At 41.9% G+C, this 25,882-nt stretch overlaps 1 protein-coding gene and 1 long non-coding RNA gene across 2 annotated transcripts in view; both read left to right on the top strand.

Moving 5' to 3' along the window:
- The first annotated feature begins 417 nt into the window (after positions 1-417).
- The window catches only part of dock4b (dedicator of cytokinesis 4b), a 124,153-nt gene continuing 98,688 nt past the window's right edge, over positions 418-25,882 (top strand). Inside the window, 1 exon segment of the mRNA XM_032505199.1 lies at positions 418-663. Within this exon segment, the coding sequence (XP_032361090.1) occupies positions 627-663 (37 nt within the window). The 5' untranslated portion in view covers positions 418-626.
- On the top strand, positions 11,785-24,534 carry LOC116673086 (uncharacterized). The gene is made up of 3 exons (XR_004327738.1): positions 11,785-11,795; positions 12,840-12,845; positions 24,449-24,534. It is a non-coding gene; the product is annotated as an uncharacterized LOC116673086 (long non-coding RNA).

The following is a 25,882-nucleotide window of genomic DNA, read 5'->3' as shown; positions in this document are numbered from 1 at the left end:
GTGCAACGATTAGGCTAGCTTAAAATGAATGTGTGCTGTGGGAATGTCAAACCACACGCACCAAATGACAACTTTCAGAAATAGGCAATAGAAAAGCTAACGATCACATGTAAAAAAAAAAAAAGGTTTTTGAAAAAGTATCACATGTAGGCTAACGTTAGCCTATAAACTCAATTTTCAAATAATTTCAATAGTCTTCCAGAAAAATGCTTAATTGATTTTGTTATCAAAGGCTGGTAACAAATTAAGATAAATGAAGAGCAAAAGTATTTAAATACGTTCGTTTTTAATTTAAACACCAGATACTGGTAGAGCTTTGATGGTCTACGCCCCCTAATATCACGAAGTTGGGAAATGACCGACAATCTAATTTCTCTGGGCCCTCCAATGTGTTGAACTGTCAAACCATCCCATTTCCGACAGCACATGAAGGCAGCATGTCTCCGTACCACTACGAGCAGCAGCATCAGCGGCAGCAGCAGCAGTAGTGCTTTCTCTCTGTAACCTAAACAATGACTCCTGCTACAGACCGGGGGAAAGCACACCAGTAGTATGCGTTACACAGCACCGAAACCCTGCATTTCGCTGCTATTCCGACCTCTCACTTAAATGTGCCGACCCTAAACATGTGGATACCGACAGAACATGAAAAATACGGTGTCGGTAAGTTTATTGCCTTTATGTTTTGAAAACTGCTGTCCTCTGCGTTCACTCACGTTCAGTTGTAGGGCATGTGTGAATGTGTGGATGGGTTTCGAGAGGTGAACTCGCTCTACGAATGATGATTTCCAGCACTGCGAACTGTTTGAACAATGTGATTTTTTTTTTTTTTTTTTAAGGCTACTGGAAGGCAGCACCAGCTTCCTTTCAAACAGCCCATGATGAGAGCTTTGGTTTAATTTGACTCTGCCACATTGCAAAGCATAGGGTTGTCGATCTGACCCCCCCCCCACGGTTTGCTAAATGAACAGCCACATTACGATGTTTTTTTGTTCCTACTCGTGATTTTCCTTATTTCCCCTTGAGTTGTCTGGGTTTAAACTAGTGCTCTATCTTGACTCAGGGGCTTTGCATTTGCTCTTGTTGTGCTGTCAGTTTGAATGGGGGAAAATCAGCCGCTTACCAGTCGCTGTACGTCTCTGTATCTTGTGCGCAACATCTGCCAATTCTTCGAAAGAAATAGCCTACAAATGTGAGAGAAAAAAAACCAAGATGACGAAGAAGAGACATTTTTATTTTTTATTTTAGTGTACCTGGGATTGAGATTGCTGTGGACCTTGAGAGGTCTGAAATGTGTCTCCCTCAGTGCATTGTTCCAGACTGTCGGAGGCTCTAGATCAAACACTGAACTGAGACAAACAAGCGACAACAACGCAACCGAAGCCAAATGTAGGAGGGGAAAATCAGACACAGACATTCTCCTGTTGTTGTTGTTGTTGTTGTTGTTGGAATTTCTTCTGCCTGTCTTTACCCTAAAAAAAAAAGCAGGCTCATTGAGATGCGGGCACTTAGAGGCGGCTTACATGTCTCATGATTATATTCCCCATAGATAGGCAATTGGTCTGCTCCGTGTGTGATGCTCAGGTCCCTACATGATCCCACAGCCTCCGTGAAAACCAGCCAATAATCATGTTGTAATCTTTGCAAGGATGCCAGAAAAAAAAGTGCCCAGTAAAAACCTCTTAAAACTACTACAGCTGATATGAAAAAGAGATTATACATTTCCTATCTGTAGCTAATCTGCTTGCATAATAAGGCAGGCTCCTAGGCTGTTGTAAATGTTGCCTACTGTCCAAAACTACCACATTGCCACCATAACCTGAAATCAATGAAGCACATTGAACCAGAAACTAGCCTTTGGCCTCTCTCTGTCACACTCTGTGGCCTGGTCACTTGACTGCTAAATTTTCCCCTGGTGTGTATACTTTTCCCCCCCTTCCCTGTCCATGTCTATGTACTGTAAGTGCTAAAGACCTGATACTCACTGTGCAGTTATATTATACTTAATCCTGTGCAGGGTCATGGTCCCCTAGAGCCCATAGCGCTCATATTTTGATAGGGCAGAAGAATAGATTCATTCCATTTAGCCTCTTAAACCCATCCCCTCCTATCAAAGTTCACTTGGCTGGATAAAAGGAAGACATTTATTTTGAAGGCTAAATACTTTTCATTGTCCCCACACTGCAAGAGGGCGCCCTGTTAATTGGATTAAGTCTCTTTATCCCATTTTATTTCAATAACAGCAATAAGACCCATTTAATTGGCTGTGATTTATTTTTTAAGACATGTTTTTGCAACTGTGCACTTCTTTATAGTCTGGTTCCTTTTTAGGAAGTGTTAGTGTTTTCCTGTTATGAAATTTAGGTTACATGATACACAAACACATGCACATAAAGATATGTGAGAGGCCGTTTGGTTAGTTTTAGTTATGATTAGAGCAAGTTTAACGTATCAGTTTTAGCAGATTAAGTGTTTTTTTTCAGTCTGCAGTTCAGAAAGCTACATGTGGTTCTGGTCTTTGGTTTTGTTTGTACTGTACATTTTCTACCACTGTCTAGAGAAGAATTCATTAATTCTATTTAAGTGGATTTAAGGGTCAATCATATGGGCTTGGCCATGCTACAAAGGAACTAGTTAGTATGATGTGTTGTTCGACCATGTCATAAGGCTAAAGTGTTGATTGCTGTTCCGAACAGCCACACTCAAAGTCTGGCTGTAAAGCCGTTTTAGAGATGGTCGAGACATGATACGGTGCAGTTTTGTTAGACAGCGTCTCCTGTCTTGGTTGTAAACACGCAAAGTGACAGAAATAGTTGAATGAAATGAAAAAGATAGCATGAGAGAGAAGTTCCAATATTGGTTGTCGGCTCTGCAAAGCTGGCCTATCCCTGCTTGAAGTGTGTGTGAATTTTGTTTGGTGCTTTCCAAAGGTTAACAGAAATTGTCGAACCAAGCCGCCTTCTGACAAACAGTGCAGTGCCGTAGATATCAATACAAAAAACTTTCCAAGTAGCCTTGCACAACTATTTCAATATTTGGATAACCAAATGAAATGAAAGACTTTTGCTAAAATGTTTGCAACTTAGCATGGCTATTGCAATCTTAAGGTAAATATTCCATTAGCTTTTCTCCAAGTTCCCTTATTTTGTAGCAAAAAAAGGATAATCAAATGTGTATCCTTGTGGCAAAATAACCTCACACCAGCGATGACCATTGATCCCCAGATTGAATCACACTCTAAATTATTCATGCAAGGAGGGACAGCTGTTGCCTTTCCACAGGTCGCCACATCTTATAGCCAAACACTGAGATGGTACTGAGCTAAATCCCATCTCAGCAGATTTAACATCATTAATCCACATCTGTTTTCACTTTCCACTCCTGTGGGGCCTTTCATAAATATCCATGCTGTAGAATTGCTGTGATATCTAAATATTGGTACAAGTAAGTCCCTACCTTAGCCATTTTGAATGGGATCTTCTCTGGGTGAATTCAGTGAACATTTGATCCCCTTTTGACAGGAAAGCTGGGAAACTAAAAAGCCTTGTAAATCCTTGCAGGTACATTTGATCTCGAGCCAAATCAAGACAAGATCAGAAAGTCTTGCTGTGTAATTGGAAGGTTTCAGTGTTTGATCTTGATTCGCCTTACTAGCGAAGCGGGGCCCTGGGAGGACGGGGGCCTCTGCAATTGATGAAATATGAATGGACTCTCGGCAAGTTGATGTTAAGGCGCCCATTAGCCCACCAGTGAAGTGATTACTGGTTTTTAACCCGAAGCAAGAAGGTTGCAAGATTGATGAGACAATGTTAATATCTGATTCCTAAATGGACTTGGGATATGGAGACATTAGATTAAGCCAAGAGGGAGAATCTTGTACAATATATCAAAGTCATGTTTTTGAACACAAAGCTGGCTTAAGTTGCTAGTAAAAATGATGAGATCAAGTGACAGAGGATAAAGGGAGGCATGGATTTAAAGTAGATGGTGAAAAGTTGAAATTGCTGGATGACAGATGTACCCAAGAATGTCTTTTCAATGCTCTATAAATGCATGATGACGAATATATCACGGATGTCCCTGAAGAAAAGCGCACTTCGACTGACTACAGAACATACTCAAGGCTGCATTGTGTCATGTTTAGAGTAGACGTAGAGTTAATGCTGTAGACCGACAGAGAGTGAGTGAGGCCTTTCTCCTCATTAAGGCCCTTTGATACAACCAATCAGGCATGTCATTGCTCATCATAATTTAGACACATAATTAAACCGTTTTAACGAGCTGGTTTGCATTCGCGTCCGTGCAAGTTGAATATTCCACCGATGGCCGGAGTAGCTTGATTTATTGTGCAACTATGTCTCATTCTTTGATTGTCGTGGAAAAAAGTAACAAGCAGCATCAGATAAAGACAGAATGGAACAGCGGCCTGATTGAATGTTGCTGCGACGAGGGCCAATGTCGGGCCTGAGGGGGTTTCTGCTCTCCTGTCGCTCGCTGGTCCCCTCCTTGGGGGAATGTCGCTGTGGTAGATGAAGTGTGGAGGAGGTGGGGGTGATGGGTGGTTGAAGGTGCTGGCGCGTGTCAGGGGTGGACTCATTGTCGGGGTGTCCGCCCTGCCCTGTTACCCCCAAATCCACTCCCCTCCTTTACACCCCACTCCACAGGGGATTAGCAGGTTGTTTTGGGGGGGGGGGCCCTGAGGCCCATTCCACCATTAGAACCATGATTCCCTAATGCAGCCAGCCCCTGGGCGATGTATGTGAGAGGATGGAGGGCGGAGGGCGGAGGGCGGGGGGGAGGGAGGCGTGGTGAGGTGAAGCCTACCAGCTTGTAATTGCTTCCTCACCCGCTGCCTCGTCTCCATCTGCAGTGGGAGCACCCCTTCTCCTCTGTGTTCACACCCATTTGCACACATACAGACATTCAACATGGAGGGAGACTGTAGGAGGCTCCCTTGTGAATTAAACAGAGGCCGAAAATAAGAACAAGAAAATTAACCCCCCAGCCCAATACTATACACAAGCTGTTCCCTGGTGTGTGCATCATGTATTGTATTGTAGGGTTACACAAAATGACATGGACATGTGACATATGACGGACTCAGTGAGTGTTTTATTCATTGCTGATTCACCCTGACAATAATAGCCACTGTAGCACAAACATGGCCTAAGACATGAGGACCAAGTTGGAGAAATGCCCCAGCTGGTTCATTTGTGTTATTCAATTAAATTATGCTCTATTTATCAGTAAGATCTCAATTATGACAGAAAAACGCCCAAACCGCACAAGCAATGTCTTGTTTGTTTAGATTCAGCAACACTAGACACAGGCAAAAGACACAATTGTGTAATCTGTTTATATTTAGTGAAAATGAAAATATTTTACCTATTTTCTTCATGACTTCCTTCCAGCCTTTAGTCACCACATACACTGGGGATACCCTTGTGAATCCCATTGGAGTTGGTGACACTAACAAACCAATATGCTGTAATCGTCTGTCCACATCCATGTATAAGGTCGAGACAGGCAGCTCGGGGGAGCGTTTCTGCCTTTCCACTCCAGTGGCAGCCTAGCTGTAAGGAGATGATGCTTCTGCTCTGAGATGGCCCAGCGATTTCCAGTTTAACCGAATACATATGACATATCATAATAGCTTTTATTTCACATGGGCTAGACAGGAATTATTGGTTTCAAATGCTTGTTTTTCAGGCAATCGCTAATGTCGTTAGAGGTGCAGTGGTCTTAGATCAGAAATTGGATGATAACATAGTGAGAGACTGAATGAAATTTGCGTTTTTTGCTTCGGTGTTATGATATACTCTGGGGCCTTTTTAGCAGGTCTGATGTGGTGTAGTGGGGTTGTGGTTTCCCTTCCTCAATATCAATATGTGATTCCTGTGTGAGAGAAGTTAATAGAATATGTCCTATTAGGAATTCAGCAGCTTTACTGATCAGTAGCGTGTGTGCGTGTGTACGTGTGTGCGTGTGTGTGTGTGTTTCTCTCATCTGTGTGGGCCGAGGGGAAATATGACTGACATGCTATTTTCATAAAGGAAGGGTGTCTGCCGGTGACAATCACTGTGATTGGCGGGTGAGAAGAGCTGTTTATGCATCGAGAGACGCTTGGGTTTTTTTGGTGCTCATTTACAGCGAAAAAAGATTGCCTGGACTAGTCCAGCATCAGTTATCTGTGTTCTGCGGCTGTAATCCAGGCTCACATGTATTGACCATAAAGGAAGTGTAAATTGATTTGTGTGAGCGTTTTGTGTGGTTGACCCTGTGCATCATTATGACCTCAAGGCTTCCATTTTCCCATAAACCACGCTTCAGTAATAGCTACTTCTGCTCACCCTCAACTTACTAAAACCAGTGTGCTTAATTCATTATTAACATGCTAATAAAAAAAGTTGTTATGGTCCGTTCAGGATCAATCTTCTATCATTAATGTATTATTAATGGCTAATAAAGTGTCAAGGGTTGCTTAAAGGACATATGCATAATTTAAGAATGTGAAGCGCTAATGGTCATGGTTGTCTCTGTCTTCAATAACCCCTGTTAATTCTTGAATTTAGAATTTGCCTCCAACACTCTCGCATCCACACAGTCACAGTGGGGTATGTGTAACCGGAGGAGACTCATACAGATCGCTTTGGTCCAGTTCTTTGTTTTGCTCTGCAGTGTGATCTATTTCTCTGTGGGGTGACTGACCCTCATCAGACCAAATCTGCATTGGGGGCAGTTTTTCATCTGAGAATCATTACTCTTCATTTTACCCTTTTGTGTTTTTAAGATGATCCAAGGGACATGTCCTGATCAATGCAAACTGTGTTATATAATATTTGTTTTTGACGATTGGCAAACAACAAAGTGCTGATTGGACGCTGCTGACATAACCAGTGACATGCTTAACTGTGCTCAGCTCAGTATAATGCTAAATATCTGTATAAGCATATGGTAGCTCATAACATATCTATGTGACCGATAGTTACCAATGTCATCTAAAGTTCACACAATGTTCAATGAGAATCTTTAAAATTGTTTTTTTTTTAAAGAAATGTGACCAACATATGTACTAAGGGAGATTATACAGTTGAAATCTAAAATTGTCAGTGCTCTTTGGTTAGGGTCAGGGGTTCGTGGTAATAATACATCTAATAGTTGTCGAGATATGCCACCAGCATGGCTAAAAGTAGCATTTAGAAAAGAAAAACATGCTTATATTCTTTAAATGTAAAGGTTTCCTGCCATACGTATTTTATTACTTTGTGGTAATGTCTGAAGTTCTGCAATGGACTTTTTGGGGGGAAGAAATGTCTTGGTTACCTTGTTTCAAGTCATTCTAGTGTGGTATTGAAAGTCTGCAGGAAGATTCAGCTCGATTTGTGTCAGTTCTCAATGATATTCCACGAACTAAGCTGCTTGACTCTGATTGGCTAACAGCTAGCTAATGAGAGCCTGGCCCTCAGCATCCTTTACCCAGCACAACTGGGCGAGCTCATGAATAGTAATGAGCTCAGGTAACATGACATCAGATTGACCAGCTTTTGTAATTGGCCTGATTTCTCCGCGTATTTCTTTTCAGTGGCTAGAGCTGACAGAGGAGGTAGCAGTTCATTTTCACATTCATGACATAACACAAACACATATGGACCTAACATATTTCAAAAAAATGCAAGTAAAAATGGTTTTGTGTGGCAAGGCACCTTTAAGCCATAACAACTATTATTGGTACCGAAACCTCCCACTTCTCCCGGCAAACCATAGGCCGATATTGACACCCGTATTAAACATTTTCAAAACATATTGCCCTTTTTCTGAAGGTGTTTGAAAATAGATATTATGAAAACCATTTTCTAAAAGCTCTGATGCTCCATCCACATTGCAACGCATAAACAACACCATTTAAAACCATATATCCACTTTGCAGAGTGTTTTCTAAATGATCAGTTAAGTTACGTTTTATAAATCTCCAGCTTAGTAGTAATGTAATGCTACAACGAAGGACTAGGCTATAATATATATAATATAATATATAGGAATATGCATTTGTGGACATGACCTAAATTCCTATAAGTGCCAAGATACTTAAAAAAAAAAAAAAAAAACCTCTACTCAGTTACTTCAGAAAAGCATCACACTTCAGTATAGGTCACTGAGGTCACTGGTTTATCAGCGCGGCAACGGTTAGGATTAATGTCAGCGAGAGTGAGAGAGGAAGAGGTTGAAAGGTCTTCACTCACAGTACTGTCCACACCTTTCTGGCCACCTCATCTTTTCCCCCCACTCCTCTACTTTTTTCTTGTAGTGCCTTAATTCAATGGAAATGCTTGTGTATTTCTGTGTAATTGAATTGGTTCCTTTTGTATTTTTTTCTCTCTCCCCCCCTCCACTCTCCCACTCATTCATACAAAGTGAACTATTTCCATAGACATCGGCTCACACTGTGATGACCCTTATCTCACGTATTGCCTCTTTTTTCCCATCTATTGCTCACTTTTTCCTTTTCTGTCTGGGTTTTTTTTTTCTATTCCTTTCTTTCAGTAGCCCACTTCCCTCTATTTGTGCTACAGTCTGTTCCCCCTTTATCTCTCTTCCACATGTGTCGCTTTATCATTTTTCCCCCCTCCCCTCCTCTGGATCCACACTCACCTGTCCTAGATATCCCCAGATAATGTGTGTGTTTGCCTTTTGTGTATCAAAGATTGTGTGTTCAAGGATACATGCATATGTGTGGCTGTACATATCTAATCTTATGTAAATGTCCGTTTAGATGCTTGTGTGCACATTTTCTACGTTGTTTTTCTAGATGTGTTTGCAGCAGCCTCAGTGGACTGGAAGTCTGAAGATGGTAAAGCACTACTTGCTGCTCAGGCTTTGAAGTAGAGATGTAGCTACAGCAGATGTTCTACATCTTCTGGTTGTGCTACATACCTTGCTTCATATCAAATCCTATTGAGTGAGTTCCCTTTTGGTGGAGGTATCACTCTAAAATGATGTTTTGAAGTTTTTGCAAGTGCAAAATGTAAAATCACAAAGCTGCAGATGGAAGGATAAGTAAATGTGGAAGAAATACAAGCATTTTAGACCCAGGATGTTTACTAGTTTAAAGTTATTAAAAAGCTAGCCACTTTAGCCATCCTAAAGTGTAAGGATGGCTCTAATGTAGACTGTAAGTGTTACCATGTCCGGCTGACATTGACAGTGTAATTTCAAAGGCCAAGGAGCAAATCATTAGCTAACGTTACATTATTTAACGGACTGAAAGTGTTACGTTAGCTACATCAGCAGCTCTGTCCTTTTCTTCCTTGTATTTAGACAAGTTCAAACTTCAACAACCCTAGCCAAACTTTTAACCCTTTAACACTTTCCAGATTCTTGTAAATCTAACCTTTTGTTGTTTGCCTAAGTTTGTTTTTCTGTAGTAATTTAAGCATCCAAACAGGGAGATGCTAGAACAATATAACTGTACGAGCTTGCATTTTTCCTATCATGTTTATAATACTAGAGCTAACTTCAGTCTTTTAGCACAACCATGTATTGGATATAGCCATCGATGTATTTAGGACCCCTTTCCAGGGTTCTTGTTTTAAAGCGAGTCAGCCAGTGGGGGTGTTTTAAATCACCTTATGGAGTTAGCCCTAGCTACAAGCAGATACAATCTGTTAGTGAAAGACATCAATTCAGTCAGCAAAGTCGAGTTGGTATTTGAGTGGAAAATCTGCCACTCTTTTTTTTTTAAAATCATAAACAGCATTATGTGCTGTGCGTGAACAGAAAGCTTGACAGGCATTGCATAAGGAACTAAGGGGGCTTAGTGAATGGTCAATTGATAGATGCAGAAAATCTTTCTTCTTCACATTTTCTTTAACAATCTGTCATAAGTCCATTGCTTTGAAGTCTACGTAACAGTTACACAGATGGTATGTTCACGTTTGCCTGGGTTTGCTTACTGTCCCATTGTGTCTGTTCTCTTAATGGCCTTGGTACCTGTTTTATCAGTGTTTTTTTAAATGGCAGAGGCAGCTGTTTCTATGCTGGCTACAGTGCAGAAAAGACATGACAAAAAAGAAGAAAAGAATGAATCTTCATTCTTGTCATTTATGCTCTGCTGTTGATAATTTCTGTCTCTACAAAAAGCACCGGTGTGGGGAGGCCTCTAGCTCACCCAGTAAGAGCGAGCGCCCCATGTAGGCTGAGTCCTTTGCAGCGGCCTGAGTTTCGAATCCGACCTGTGGCCCTTTGCTGCGTGACATCCCCCATCTCTCTCCCACCGTTCCTGTTCCACCACTGTCACTCATAAATAAAGAGAAAAAAGCCCCAAAAAATAATCTTTCAAAAAAAAAAGAAGAATTTCGTTGTCTTCCCTTGTCTCTCCATACATTCATCTTCCTTTTTTGGTCATACTTACATTCTGTTCACATATATTTGAATGCAGCAGGTTTAAGTAATGATGAGTTCAGATTGTCCATGAATATCTCTGCTGCAAACAAAGCTTGCACACATACACCCCAGGTATGCCATGTAAGTAGTGTATATTGACTGTGCGCTCAAGAGCTGTTGCAGTGACATTGATCGGTTTACAGCCCTCTCTCTCTTTTCTAAGATTGAACTGTTTTCATGTCTCTCTCTCTCTCTCTCTCTCTCTCTCTCTCTCTCTCTCTCTCTCTCTCCTTCTCTGTAAAGATCACATTAGGAGGATCAGCTGCTGCCTGGCTGATTTCTGGGCAGCTCTCTGACCTTGGCTGCTGTTAGCTGTCTTATTACCTGCACAATGTGTGTGTCCGTGTGTGTACACCGTCACTGCCTTTGAACCAGTGTATATACAGACTTCACACTTGATCTTTGTCCCCGTTAGAGGTGCATGCATGTGGGTGCGAGCGAGCGATCTGTTTCCTGCTCTCGCTGTGCAGTCAAGATGATGGTCTGGCTCTTCCCTGCACGTCAACCTGCTGCATGTGAGGTGCTGGCTCGCTGCCCGTCCTCCTCACCTCACCTCGCCTCTGTCAGCTTCCCTCATTTCCTCTCGTTGCCCGTGCACAGAAAAAAATAGTTTAATGTCAGGTTGACTTTCAAAAAAGCTTTTCATTGCAGGCAACTGCCTAATTCATTTGTTCCCTTTTGCCACAGCTTTTTTTTTTTCTCAACCAATTTCAGACTGAAGTGTTGAGGGCAATTGATTTTTAGAACACAAGACTGCTCAGCTGATTGAAATAGCTTTATCCTATAGAAGGAGAAGGTATATGTGGTATAGTATTCAGCTTTTGGGGTTTTTCTTCATTTAGATTTATGGGGCTGAAGACCAGAGGACTTCCAACTTATAAATGAGGTTCATTTCAGTGACATAGCTCCAAATTATGATTACTTTGAAAATGACTGTTCGCCTCAGCTCAACGATTCTTATGAATTCCTTAAATACTTGTGTGGGTGTTGTAGAGTGTTATTGCCTCAGAGAGTCTGTTTAATTCATCAGCTTGACTAAACCTCCAACTGCGACCCAGTTCACTTCTCACGTCTCCTCTTTTCAACCCAACCCGTCTTCGGGGACTGTTCCCATTTGGAATGTTTATCTAGTTAAGAGGAAATCCTTCAAACCAAGCAGAGATACAGAAACAGATTTCTTAGTTAAATATTTGTCTTAACTAATAAGCCCCCCCCTCCCCCCCCAACATCTGAGCTGCAGATTTTTTTTTGAAGTTTTGTTTGTCTAAGGGGAGAAGATCAAGTGTCTTCCCGTTTCCTGCCTCTCATCGTTGATTGAATGGGGCCTTTTCTGCCTTTTTCTAGCAACACCAAAGGTTGGCATCGCTGTGCATTGTAGTGTTGATTTGCTTTGTTTGTGCTCTGTTTCTGGAAGTTGCACAGAGGATTACTTCTGTTGATTCAGTAGGTTTATGTCTGTATGCAGGAACCAGCAGAGGGTTAGCTAAGCTTAGCATAAAGTTTGAAGCTGGGTAAAACAGCTAGCATGGCGCCGTCCAGCACCTCTAAAACCGACGTATTAAAACATTGTTGGAATTTAAAATGTTATATATGCTTAAACATTGTGTGTGATTTGCATTATACATTCAAGCTCAAAGGTAAAAGCATTATTTCAACATAAATGAAGACATGTTGGTCATGCATTAAGTTTTTTAGTTATAAGTATATAGTTTGTTGTTGGTTGTTTGTTGCATTAAGTTGTTCAGGATTCACACATCAACATCTGAGATTTTGACTACTAATTGACTGAACCCTTGAGAATGGAGCAGGATTTAGCTCCAACAACATGTATCTTGTTTTTTTAAACTGTATAAAAAACGGGTTTAGCAAACATTACAGAATAGCTGTTTCTGTCTTTATGCTAAGCTAGCCGCCTGATGGCCCTAGCTTCCTATTCTCTGCACAAATGTGAGAGTGGCATCAATCTTGTTATCAAACTCTCAGCAAGAAAGCAAATATATTTCAAAGATATGTATTGACGTTTCACACAGCACTAAAGGTCCAGGCACTGGTATCAGGTTCTTTTCCTCCTGCCAGGCGTTACCAAAAAACAACACACCAAAGTGGTCCTGTTTAGCAAGCCTAACCTCGTTCCAAGCATCCACCTGGTGCCTTTATTTTTCCCCCCATCCACCAGTCGCACCCTCAGGGGAGGGAGTCTGAAGAACTAAAAGCGGAAAGCGGTGCTGCTAAAAGCGGTTGAAATGGATCCCCTTTGTGTGGGGGCGAGAGGGGAAATGCGAAGGAAAACCCCCACTGTGGGAGCCTTTGTGCGGAGAGTAAAAGCACTTGGTCTGGGCGATGGCGGCGGATGGACACCTCAGGCAGTTGGTTCAGTTCAGCAGAGGAGATGACAGGAGAGAAGAGTTATTGTTTGTATATATGCCGGCTATGCACACAACATGGACACACAACACGATCCTATAGCAGCTTCCCTCCTAGTGGATGGTTCTCATACCTTGTGAGGCCCCTGGCTATTCTTGTTAACAAGCAATTTGTGTTCAGAGCTGGCCTCAGATAAAATACACAGACGCTGGCATGGAAATAGTACAGAAGCTTTGATGTCAGTGTGAAAATGGCCACTGTTACTGGTATTTATTGCAAAAGATCCTTTTTGACAGCAGATGGTTTGGTTGGTCAAAGGGATAAAATACATTGCGATTGTGGATGGTTTCTGTTTCATCCCCAAGGGCATTTGAATTTTAATAATAGCATCAGAGCCCAACTAGAAGTATTTTCCCGGAGAGTAATCTCAACTGTTCATGGATCAATAATGGAAATGTCTTTTAGATCAAGTATCCCCTTACCTATTTATCTACAGCCTAATGACCTGTCAGTGGTTATATCTTCACCTTGATGGTCATTACAAAGCCCAGTATCATATTTCAGTCTTCTGAGCACTTTTTTTTTTTTTTTTTTAAAGAAAGATGCTTTCATGTTTTTTCAATAGTTAAACTCCAAAGAGTAGTGAAATGGATATCTTAACATCAGTGATTTATGTCTCTTGTCTTGAATCCCATCCTCTTGGCTTTGTTTACGCAGCACCTCTAAAGCTTGCTGGTACCCAGTGAATCGAGGCATATTTGTTTCCATTCCCCTCAAAATAAACTTAATTGGAGTAGTGAAGAGCAAAACACATTCTTCACAGCCAGGAGACATGTGAGTGGCTCGCGTGCCATAGCAGATGCCTGAGTTGAAGCAGGACCTTGCATTGTCTTCCTGCTGCATATCTCAGCTCACTTATACCAGCTTGGGCTTTCTGCTGTGCTGTGCTGACATAATGAGTATGGGGATGCTAAAAATACTGATTCGCAAATGGAGCATGCTGCGCTGCACACACGTTTATGACATATGTTTTAGCATGGCCACTGATGCTGCTGTTTATTCCCCTAAGGAGTAAAGGAACAATATAATGGTTGTTTTCCTGATCAAAAGAGCAGCAGCTGTTTTCTTTTTTTAAGAAATCATCAAAAATCAAATTAATCAGTGGAAAGTAACCTGGTCGACGCATATTATTATTCCTAGTTCCTTTTTAAAATTTAGTTGAGTTCAGATCCATCTTTTTAGATTACAAGATACAGGATGCACCCATTTGGACTATTCTTATCATTCTGCGGCTGCATTTTATTGAGTTCAAAGGTTAGTGTGGCAATGGTAGTGATTTAATGGGCGCTTGAAACCAGACCATTGATTTGTAGGGGACTGTTTCCAGGCATCATCCGTTGTGATGCGTCACGCGTAAACTCCCCCCGGACCCTCATCTGGACTACAGCCATAATCCTCTTTAATCCACCACCCAGGAGACTCGATGACACTGGCTGGCTGTGACTGTGCTTGTTTGGCATGTAGCTGTGAAAATGAACACACTTGTACACCCACATGCAGGCCGGCATACAAGTGTATAAGGCCGGTCTCCAATATTACTCCACCTAAATAAATCATCATCATATACATTTTTTTTAAATTGTGAGAACAAATGCATCACCCTGTCAGCCTGTGTACAAATCCTTCTTTTTCTAGAATTATGTATCCTACATCCCCTAATCTAATCTTCAAACCATATATAAATTAAAGCTAAACATAATCAGTTGATTGGTGGAGCTGATGTGATGGTTGATGGGCTGTCAGTTCCACATGGAGTTCCTCCTCACAGTTAAGCTGCTAAGGCTGGCAGAGCACCGTCCCAGTGTGTCTCTCTCTGCCCGTTTGTGTTTCAGGAACTCTCTCTATAGCTCATTAGAATCTTTATACTTTTTCCCCCAGGGAGCATCAGGCGCTGAACGGGCACACAAATGAGGCTACCTTTCTACTTTGTATAATGGTGTTCACTCGCAACTGTGGGAGGAGAAAAACAAAGATGAAATTAATCACTCTTGCCTCGTCCCTCCCACTTCTCTCACCCCTCTTCCCCCGTCAAGTAAGCAGCTCCTGCAGACTTTTTAACTAGTTTTATTTAATTACAGACAGCATGAGGGTGCGCACAACTGCCGTTGACCTAAATCACAAAACTAGGGCATTTTTTTTCTGTAACTTCTTACCCCACTCTATTGATTTTGTCTGTATGGAGCAAATTAGCTGAGCACGGCCATCAGTTTGACACTCACTCTCAGCCTGCCTCTGTTTTGCGGCTGCATCTGAAACAATCCAGTTTAGCCTAGCCACCGCTCCCTCCCCCACCAATTTTATCTGGGGGATGTGTACGGGAGTTGGGAATCTTATCCAAATGGGGTCCCTGACAGAACGAGAGCTGTTATAAAACAAACTGGAGGGCAGTCTCTTTGTTAACACTGATGTCTTTGCAGTAATGGACAAGATTAAGGCAAAGTGTGAAGCAGCTCCTCTAGCTAAAGCACATTTCAAAGCAGGCACTAGGGATTTTCTTGTGTGACAGTTGAGTATCGGTTAATTATGTTTATGGTTCGAGATGGCTCGAGTGGCTACTCTCTCTCTCCCTTTGCGTCTCTCGCTCAGTGTAGCTCTTGGCTGTGTGATTTCGTACGTGGTCTGCTTTGACAAACACAACACCGCAGTCCCTTTGCTCAAGATTGATTCCTGGAAGAGAGTGTTCCAAACCATGGTGCTTCTCTCTCTCTCTTATTCTCTTTTTTTTCTTTCTCCATCTTTCCAAGCCCAAAGTTCTCCAACCCCAGGAATAATCTTCCTTGATCCACCAATGGCATGCAGTGCACAGGAAAATAGACCCGACGACAGCTGAACCCCTTAGCCCTGCAGGAATGTTTTCGCGGATGGACACACACACACACACACACACACACACACACACACACACACACACACACACACACACACACACACACACAGGCCATACATTCAAAAGCACAGTGCAGCACAGTGCAGAGCAGTACAGAGCGCCTCATTCTAAAGATGGCTGTTTTGGAATCAGTTGCAACCAGCCATACACCCTTGTTTACATTAGCCATTTCGCTCTTGTTTATGTCGACTTTGGATGGACATTAAAGAAAATTTGGGGAACGAGTCACCTCTTGAATTTTTTACATGAGGCCTACATTTCCTGAGAGCAAGCCCCATGCAATGTGACTGGAGCACGTAGAAGGAAGGAAATCCATTTCCTAAGGAAAGCCATTAGACATTGTTACACAAATGATATCCCTGATATCATTTTAATAGTCAAAGTTTGTACGTGACAGAATAATTGTTTGACAGCTTTCTTTGTAGGTTCCAGTAAATCAGTGTTTTCTGATCTGCCTCATTACTTACCGATATTTCATAGTGTGTGTGTGTGTGTTTGTGTGTGTGTGTGTGTGTTTTTGTGTGTTTATGTGTGTGTTAATGTGTGTGAGAATTCCATTATTGATCTGTCTTACATTATAGCAGATGTTAGAAGGACTGGCATGCAAACAGTTGGAATCAAACTCTCATTTTTCAGTTTTCGGTGTGTGAGTCTCTCTTTATAGGAAAGAATGAGAATCCGTGCCATAGACATGGACTCAGACACACACACATTCATTCTCCATATCTTGTGGCTTGTGGAAAGTGGGAAGCATGTCACATGAAAACATTTTATTTTTATTCTGAGGCTTGGGCTTAATGACAGATTTCGTACCGCCATATTTCTTGGTTCAGTCGCTCCTTATCGCTGTCGCTATCTTGTCATTGTTAGTGCAGCTCTATTGTAGTCTATGTGTGAAACGGCCTTCTTTACTCTTTCTTCTCTGCCGAGCTTGGAAGGACTTGTGGCAGAGCTTACAAATGTTTGCAGTTGCTTAGCATTGCCTGATACCCAGTGGTACACCATGTACTTGGAAATGCCTCCGTTAAATGCCTCTTTGTTTAGAGGCCTGTAGGACACTAAACTGTATTGGTGCCAGATTTGCAGGTTGGATTCAGACTGCAAATTATGGACTAGCAAAGCAGTAGTCCTTAACTTTCGGCAACAAACACTTCCTTCAGAGTCAGAAACACCGGAGTAAATTTAGTTTAGGGACTTATTAATGCTTGTGATTATTATGGTTGTACTGATGACTTCCCTGTTATCCCTCACATTACCCTCTGTATTAAAAATGTGGGATACTAAGATATCAAAATCAATCAATCAACATTTGTTTATATAGCACTTTACAGCAACCAGCAGGTATACAAAGTGTTACATTAGGAACCAAGACTTAAACAACATATCATACAATAAAATGAATGAAACATTGAAACCAGTAAAATCAGAAAAGGTTACATAGAAACAGGAGTGTTCAGTTCATTTATTAGGTTTTGGTGGTAGTATTTTGTTTTATATATTAATTTAATATTTCTCCGTCCTGAAAATATGAGATTTAGGTTAAATTTAAGTTTTATAGATATTTCCCATTGTGATACGGTGTATTTTTAAAGCTGGATTGGTGGGAATTACTAAATGATGGCTAAAGATACACATGCACACAAACACACATGGCTGAGTGTTAAATCTGCCCAGCAAAGATCTTGCTACTGTACACACACACACACACACACACAACACACACACACACACACACACACACACACACACACACACACACACACCCACAGGTAATAGTTATAACTGCTGTCTAGCCTATCTATTTATCATTAAACACATCATCCATCCATCCATCCATATCATATATCCCCTCAGTTAGTGTCGTTTAATTTGCTGAACATCCTATACTCCACGGGTTTCCCTTTTAAGTTGTTATAGTTTAGGTGCTTATTCGATGTTACAGAGCAGTAAATAGCTAGCTAGTGGCTGGCTGGGCTGACCGATAATAAGTTATGCTCCCGGCTTGTAATTGTGCAGCACATGCCCTCTGTGTGTCCTTGACTGGAGCGTGTGCGTGTGGTTATAAAGTTACTCCAAGCTGCTCTTTCCTGGGAAGTGTCTCAATGGCCCTAACTGTGCCGGAGGTATCAACCGTGTGTGTGTGTGTGTGTGTGTGTGTGTGTGTGTGTGTGTGTGGTGTGTTGTGTGTGTGTGTGTGTGGGTGTGTGTGTGTGTGTGGTGTGTGTGTGTGTGTGTGTGTGTGTGTGTGCTAGAAAGATGTCATATTCACACATACACATGTCGTACTGTGACCATGGCCCATGTCTTGACCCATGCAGTGAATCTTGAACCCACATCTAACTCACCAACCTGCACTAGCAGTCCTTCAGCTCAGAGCAGATGACCTGCACTGTGTTCTTTTCATTCACTCTTTTGCTCTTTGCTTTTTCATACACTCCCCAGTGACTCGACTCACTTACTGATGCTTCAGCGCTCTCTTCTCTCATACAGTGTCTCAGTCTCTAGTTGTCACTGGGCTCTTTGTTTTATCTCCTTTAGGACAGCAGGATGAAGGCTACTAGGCCAAGACGTGAAGTTAACATATATTCTAATGACTGCACAGCAGTTGGTATACGAGTCCAGTGGGATTTTCTCTCTCTATGTTATGATGCTTTTTTTTTTTTTTTTTTAGTCTCGATTGTACATTTTATTTGTTGCACAGAAAAAAAAAAACTTGGCTAAATCACGTTTGTAGACTCTTGGTTGTTGGCAGCAGGATTGTCAACAGAATGGGGATTGAGCAGACATGGAAACAAGAAATATAATGTCTTTTAATTGTTTTCAACTCTATAATTAGCTTCAGCCCTATCATCAGCATTGTAACTTTTCCCTCCACCCACTGTCTCTTAGTTACGGCAACTTCTGGGAGGCTTAGCATTTAGCAGTAGCTGCATGGGGTCATTTCTCCTTGACTAGCTGATATCGTGCTTCAAAGGAACATGGACGGTCAGCCTCATCACTAATAGAAGACTTATGATCTGAGGGGGAATTAGATGAAGTTGGCTTATGAGGTTTAAGTCACTATTAACCCCATGCTCCACTGACAACATTTATCTTCAGGATCCCTTTTCTAGCCCTTGTTTTTCTCTTTTTAAACCTTTACCTGACTTATTTCTCTTTTATTTATTTTTTTCCAATCTTTTAATTTGACCCTTTTTTTTCTTCTCTCTCCTCTCTATCACTTCTCATATTCTATCACTTTCTTGTCGCTTCAATTTTCATCAACCACACTCTTCTCCATTCTCAGGCTAACCTTTCCCCTCATCCTTCCTGTGTGTGTGTGTGTGTTGATTTGAGGGTTGCTAATCAGATGAGCAGAAGCCCGCCTGCCTACATCCTCTTGTTTAGATACCGCAGGCATGAATGCACACCGGTGCACTTTAACACATACAAATAAATATTGTATTGTCACATTAAGATGCCACATTGATACCAGGGTATGTGTGGGTTATATCAGGCCAATCTGTGGTTTTTAAAAGAAATGAAGCTGTAAAGTCCTTCTTTTCATTTCCTCTCTGCCCTCGGCATCATAGCCCTTACCCTAGAGAGTATTATTGCCCTTCGATGACAACGCATGCTTGATAGATTTACCCTTTAGGTACACTTATGTGTTTATCTGCTCCAATTTAGCAACAGGAAAGATGGATGGATCTCATTCTGCAGTAAAGGAATGCTGAACAATAGTTTTAATTTTAGCGCAGAAGAAGTGTTTGTGTGCTGAAAGTTCATTCTTCGTCCACAGGCTTTAGTGTCACGGTTCGCACCCTACAATTTATAGTGCAATTTATAGGGATGTTATCGTAGCAAACAAAGTAGTGTTCAAAACACCCTCTATCTGTGTGTAATAAAATGCGCAACTTGTTCCCAGGCTACTGCTGTGAAGCAATCCAGAGGGTTTAACTAAGAAGAAAGTCTCCATATGGTTGTTCATGGCTCAGTGCAGATTTAGAGAGCCCACACACACACACACACACACACACACACACACACACACACACACACACAATGCATGTATTGCTGCAATCAATCTCATGCATGTGTGCATGCTGGGATACTGTATGTGTGCAGTGCAACATGCTTTTAATCAGAGCGGGGTGGGGAAATATTTTTTTAATGAGGTGATAAGTCCCAGCTGTCCAGTATGATAAGACAGAATCAAATGGTATGATAACAGCACATCAGCACAGTAACACACGCTGAGTGTACAAATGACAACAATCCTTCAAACACCAAGCTGCACAGCTCATGCATCGTCTTGAACACCCCACTCCAATGTTCAAAGTTCAACTCACTCATTTAAGGAAGCATTACAAATACAGTTCTCCTGCACTTCAACAAACTTGAATATGAATACACAGAGGATCCACAGAGGATAACACAGAGGATAAGAAAAATAGATTGTAAACCTGGCATCAAGAGGTCTATTTCAGAGAGAATGTTGGCATCTTATTTACTTCTTCTAGGACATAGGGATGTATAAAATTATCCAAAGGTCCACTGGTCCATACATTCTGCATCTAGGATTTACATAATCTCACAGAACATTTTGGAAAACTGACTTTGTGTGGAGTCAGACCAAAAACAGCCCTATGATAAAACCACACATGCAGGGGCTGTGTTGGTGGAGGCGTATTGTTCACTGTACCATTGAGACAATGGAATACAATCCAGTAAGGTGTCAGATTAATGCTTTCAAATGAACTTAAAAAGAGCATTAGTTTTCAATTGGATTTGCATCATACAGTCCTTGAAGTAGACAGGGACGGGTGACAAATGAAAGTATTACAAAACACCATGAAGTGTCTTAAGAAAGGTGTTTAAATTCAATTTTATTTATAGTATCTATTTATAACAAGAGTTATCTCGAGACACTTTACAGATAGAGTAGGTCTAGACCACACTCCAGAATTTACAAGGACCCAACAGTTCTAGTAGTTTCCTCCAGAGCCAGCAACAGTGCGACAGTGGCGAGGAAAAACTCCCTTTTAGGAAGAAACCTGGGACAGACCCAGGCTCTTGGTAGGCGGTGTCTGACGACCAGTTGGGGTTAGAATGAAGAGTGGCAATAACAGTCACAAAAAATAGTAGTTTGTAGTAGTTCTTTGTAGAAGTTCATGGCATAGCAGGGCACTGTGCGGCATTACAAGGCACAGTAGGACATAGCAGGGCACAGCAGAGTGTAGCAGGATGTAACAGGGCATCGCAGAACATGTTGCAGGACCATGGCTACAGCTGCTACCATGAGTTTGGAGCCTCCCTGATCCAAGGAAACATGCTGGGTGAAAAAGAACATAAGGACTCCAGGGAATGACTACCCAGAGCTAGGTTAGTAACACACATTTCTGGGACATGGATGCACACAAAATGGAAAGATAGAAGGAAAGATAGATAGAGGAGAGAGAAGCTTAGTGTGTCAAAGTCACCTGTTTGGTGACTATGAGCCTCCACCACAGCGTCAAAGGTCCCTGCCATAGACTAGCCAAGTCCATTAACTCTACTGGAGGAATAAACACCATCTTTCAAAAGTTAAGTTAATTCATTTGGTGTTTAATTGTTTGTGATGGAAAGCACTGTCTCAGCTGGTGGTCCCAAATCGCCTGTAGTGTTCAGTTGGGTTGAGATCTGGTGACTGTGTAGTTAGGATTTTTTAACATCACTTTCATCATTATCAAACTATTCAGGCACTAGGGGTACCAATCACTAGAGGCTTCACAATACAATATCATTACGATACTTATGTCACAATACGATATTGGCAAAATTCTGCAATATATTGCCTTTGTCCAACTTCAGAAAAATATTTTTTAATTGTTCCTCTTACTTTGGGATTGTCAAGCAGACAAACTGACATATTTAATAATAGATGTATACTTGATGTCAGTGTATCGATACAGTATTGCCACGGAAAATATTGCGATACTATGCTGTATTGATTTTTTTCTTCCTACCCCTATCAGGCACCCTCCACGGCCGGCAAGGAAGCATCTGCATTTGATGTTTCTCCAGTAATTTATTCAAGTTGTTCCTTTAATTTCCCAGCCGTCTCTATGTCTTGGCAATTATACACAGCTTAACTTCAAGAAACCTGCTGTTTCCCTGACACTATTTTTTTTCTCTCTCTCTCTCTCTCTCTCTCTCTCTCTCTCTCTCTCTCTCTCTCTCTCTCAAATATATAACTGTTCTTTTGCAGTTATCTAACAAGTGGGAGCTTTGCTATTTTCTGATCTGTTCCCCGCCTTAATGTCAGTCTTTGTTTGACAGATAACCATACTCAAGTTCCAGGCTTTTATCAAGCAACAAGTTAGCTCTTGGTAACTACAGTATATTTTAAACCGTTCTTTTGTACATTCTATACATGAAGCTGTCACTACAGGAAAAAGCCTTGGAGCTTGTACTTGAATCTGGTTTTCAAGATGGAAATAAGTGGGAAATCTTTGAGAAGTGTTTTTTTGGCAGTTGTAGGCTTTAGACTTTAGGACAACTTAGACTTGAAAGGGCAGAGAGAGGGGGCATGACATGCAGCTAAGGGTCGCAGGTTGGAGTCAAACCCACGACTGCAGCGTATAGGAGCAATAATTCAAAGTTTATCGCTAATAGTATAATTATCAGATATCTTCTCCTCTTTCTTACCCATGATTGATTTGACTGTTTTTAGCTCCCTGTTCTCCTTCACACCTCTCTCCCCTGGCCCTGCCGTTGGTGTGTACGTGTTTAAGAGCCGACAGGGAGCCTCTCTCTTCCCCTCAAGCTGCCATACAGTACAGGGGCAAACAAAGTGAAGTGAGATACACTAGAGCTGACAGCTACTTATCTCTCCTGCCTCTCTCTTTGATTCCCTCTCCCTCACTCTTTCTGTTTCGGCTTCTCATCCTGTCTCTGTTCTTATCTATTGTCTCTCCACCGCATTGTTTGTCAGTCTCACTGTTCTTCTGTCTTTAGCTGTCCTTCACCTTCACTCTCTTTCTCTCTCTCTCTCTCTCTCTCTCTCTCTGTCTCCCTCTACCCAGACTCAATCCTCTTGCTTCCCAGTCAGCACAAATCCCACTTGTGTCTGTACATCTATGGGCTGTAGGCTGTGGCTGTAGGCTACACTGCACTGTCTCTCCCATTTTAAATCTCCTGACAGACACATAACACAAATAAAAATCTAAACCAAGCCATTGTAATGGTTTTACCTGCTCTGCTTAAAAATCCCATTGATTTAGTTTTAGCTTGGGGCAGCATTTTTCCTTTCTTTCCTTTTTTATAAAAGTCCACTCCTTCAGTGTTTGAACTGGAGCTGTGAGATAAAACCACTGATGTAGTTTTGTGGTGGATTTAATTTCATCACTTTTTAATCATCCTTTCATCATCCTCATGTGGACCTGACCGGACTGCTATTTGTGTTGCTAAGCTTGGAGCTATAAAAACAGGCCTGTGTGTGTGTGTGTGTGTGTGTGTGTGTGTGTGTGTGTGTGTGTGTGTGTGTGTGTGTGTGTGTGTGTGTGTGTGTGTGTGTGTGTGTGTGTGTGTGTGTGTGTGTGTGTGTGTGTGTGTGTGTGTGTGTGTGTGTGTGGGTGTGTGTGTGGGTGTGTGTGTGGTGTGTGGTGTGTGTGTGTGTGTGTGTGTGTGTGTGTGTGTGTGTGTGTGTTACCAGTGGTGGGTGAGGGTCTATTGCTGATGTCATGTCAGTGAGATGTGATGTCAGACTCTGTATAATAGTCTTACCGACAGCTAAACATACAACCTGCCAAATACATCATAAATCTATGTGGATAAAGAACCTATGTGTTTGTATGCACTCACAAAGGTCACTCACTCACAGGTAGGCACGTGTTCTATTCAGGCCGCACACTCACGTGTTCACTCTGATTTCCTGCCAGCTTTGTTGCTTGAATGTGTTTACATCTGCATGTGCTACCGCAGTACAAGTGCATAATTTGTTGTAATTTGATTCAAGAGAGCTTGGAGTGTAGTTAGAGGTCAGTCGCACCTCCTTTTCCCTGAAAGAGAGCGGTTGAGCGATGGCAGAGATAGAATAGGAAGTGAGTCAGAATGAGAGAGAAACAGATTGATGCAGTAGGTTTCATTTGACACTCCCACTTTTAACCGTTATACCTGAAGGAAGAAAAAGCAGATGTTTGCCGCTTAGTCTTTCTTCTTTTTCTGCTCCATCTGTCAGTGGGAGATGCAGCCTACTCTCTCCACTTATCTCTATCCCTTCCGTTCTCCCTCCACCACTCTCGACAATCTCTCTCTGTCTCCCAAAATCTTTTTTCCTGTGTTGCTTTAACATCAACCACACCCACACCCTTCATTTTCCCTCCTCTACCTCTGTATATTTTAGCCTTTCTTCCTCCACTCTCCATCTTTCTCTCTGCAGGGTGGGAGGATGTGTAGGCACCAGTGTCGGTGTGACTTCAGCTGCTGCTGAAAATCAGCACTGTTTAAAGCTGCAGCTCCCAGCATTTGCATCTAGAGTGTTAAAGGCATGGGAGAGATGGTGAGAATATTATATGTTGGAGTGTGGTGTCACAATATAATGTAAAGGATAATTCTGGCTTCTTACAACTTGGGTCATATTTTCATAGTTCTGTGGTAACGTATGGCTGCGGGCAACTGTTTTCAACAAAAAAGCTCAGATAAACCCACGGTAAGCTATCTGCTCCTACCAAACAGCAGACAACGTTAGCGACTAGCTGATGAACATAGTGCAGCATTTAACAGCTAAATAGCCAGATATGTAACCCAAGAGTTGATTGAGAACAAAACAGAGATACAAGGAGAGTAAATATTGGGCTCAATATTTGCCTTGTGGACAGAAATATAACTCCACATGAATGCTAATGTTCCTCATTATCTTCTGGATGTCTAAATAGGCAACACATTGGCCATATCAGCCTTATAAGATATGCTATTGTTGTGTTTATAATTTGTTGCACTTCACCCAAGTGCCCTTAAAATCAGTTAATGTAGCTTTAAAGGTCCCATGACATGGTGCTCTTTTGATGCTTTTATATAGAATTTACTGGTCCCCAAATACTGTATCTGAAGTTTCTTTCCCGAAATTCAGCCTCAGTGCAGAAATACAGCCACTTGAGCCACATTGAGCTTTCCTTAGGATGTGCCATTTCTGTGTCTATAGCTATTGAGGAGAATGGGGGGGGGGCAAGGTGGAGGCTGGGGGTGTGGCCTTGACCAACTGCCACTTTGCTTGTTTGAAAGCCATGATGTCTCTCTCTCATGGGTGGGCCAAAATCTCTGGGTGGACAAAGCAGAGAAAGGGTATGAGGTCATAAGGGGGAATATTCCAGATCGGCCTTTCTGAGCTTTAATTTTCTCAAAGGCAGAGCAGATACCCAGGGCTCGGTTTACACCTGATGCCATTTCTAGCCACTGAGGGACGATAGGCAGGCTGGGGGAACGCATTAATGTTCAAAACAGTTTCATGCCATGGGACATTTAAATGTGCAACATACTAATGGGGTGTGAATCTTTACTGGTCTCACAATTTTAATCAATTTGATTATCCTGTTAACGAGTCAAACTGATTGGATATCCCGATGATTAATGATAATTAATAGATGCAGAATTGTCTACTAGGTCTGCAGCACGATGCAGTTAATAATTGCAACACCACTACATACCTGGTGAAGATGATGAATTATCCTTCACACCTGACTTGTTTGGTTCAGTCTGTTTATTTAGAGACATAAAAACACTGGAGTTGAATTCTGGTGGAACCTCAACAGACTTCCTCTTGTCCTCCTGGGAGAGCTGGCGTGGAATCGCTTCCTCATGAAAAATGAGCTGGTTCGTTTTTGGCAAGAACGCCATTCAACCCAGTCACAGGAAGTGTCCCTTATGCCATTCAGTGTGCCTACCTCACTGGCTGTGATTAGCTATGCCAAGGTATAAAAGAGATGAACTACAGGAAAGTGACAGGGGATTAGAAAGGAGGATTGGGATGATTGGCCCCATGTAGGCGTCCTTTGCAGCGGCCCAGGGTCAAATCTGACCTGCGACCCTTTGCTGCGTGTCTTCCCCCATCTTTCTCCCACCTTTCCTGTCTATCCACTGTGACTCTAAAATTAAGGGAAAAGCCCCCCGAAA

Source organism: Etheostoma spectabile, chromosome 23 (assembly GCF_008692095.1).
Source record: "Etheostoma spectabile isolate EspeVRDwgs_2016 chromosome 23, UIUC_Espe_1.0, whole genome shotgun sequence".
NCBI classification, from domain to species: domain Eukaryota; kingdom Metazoa; phylum Chordata; class Actinopteri; order Perciformes; family Percidae; genus Etheostoma; species Etheostoma spectabile.
The sequence above is the reverse complement of the archived record's forward strand: the minus strand, read 5'-3'. Positions and strand labels throughout refer to the sequence as shown.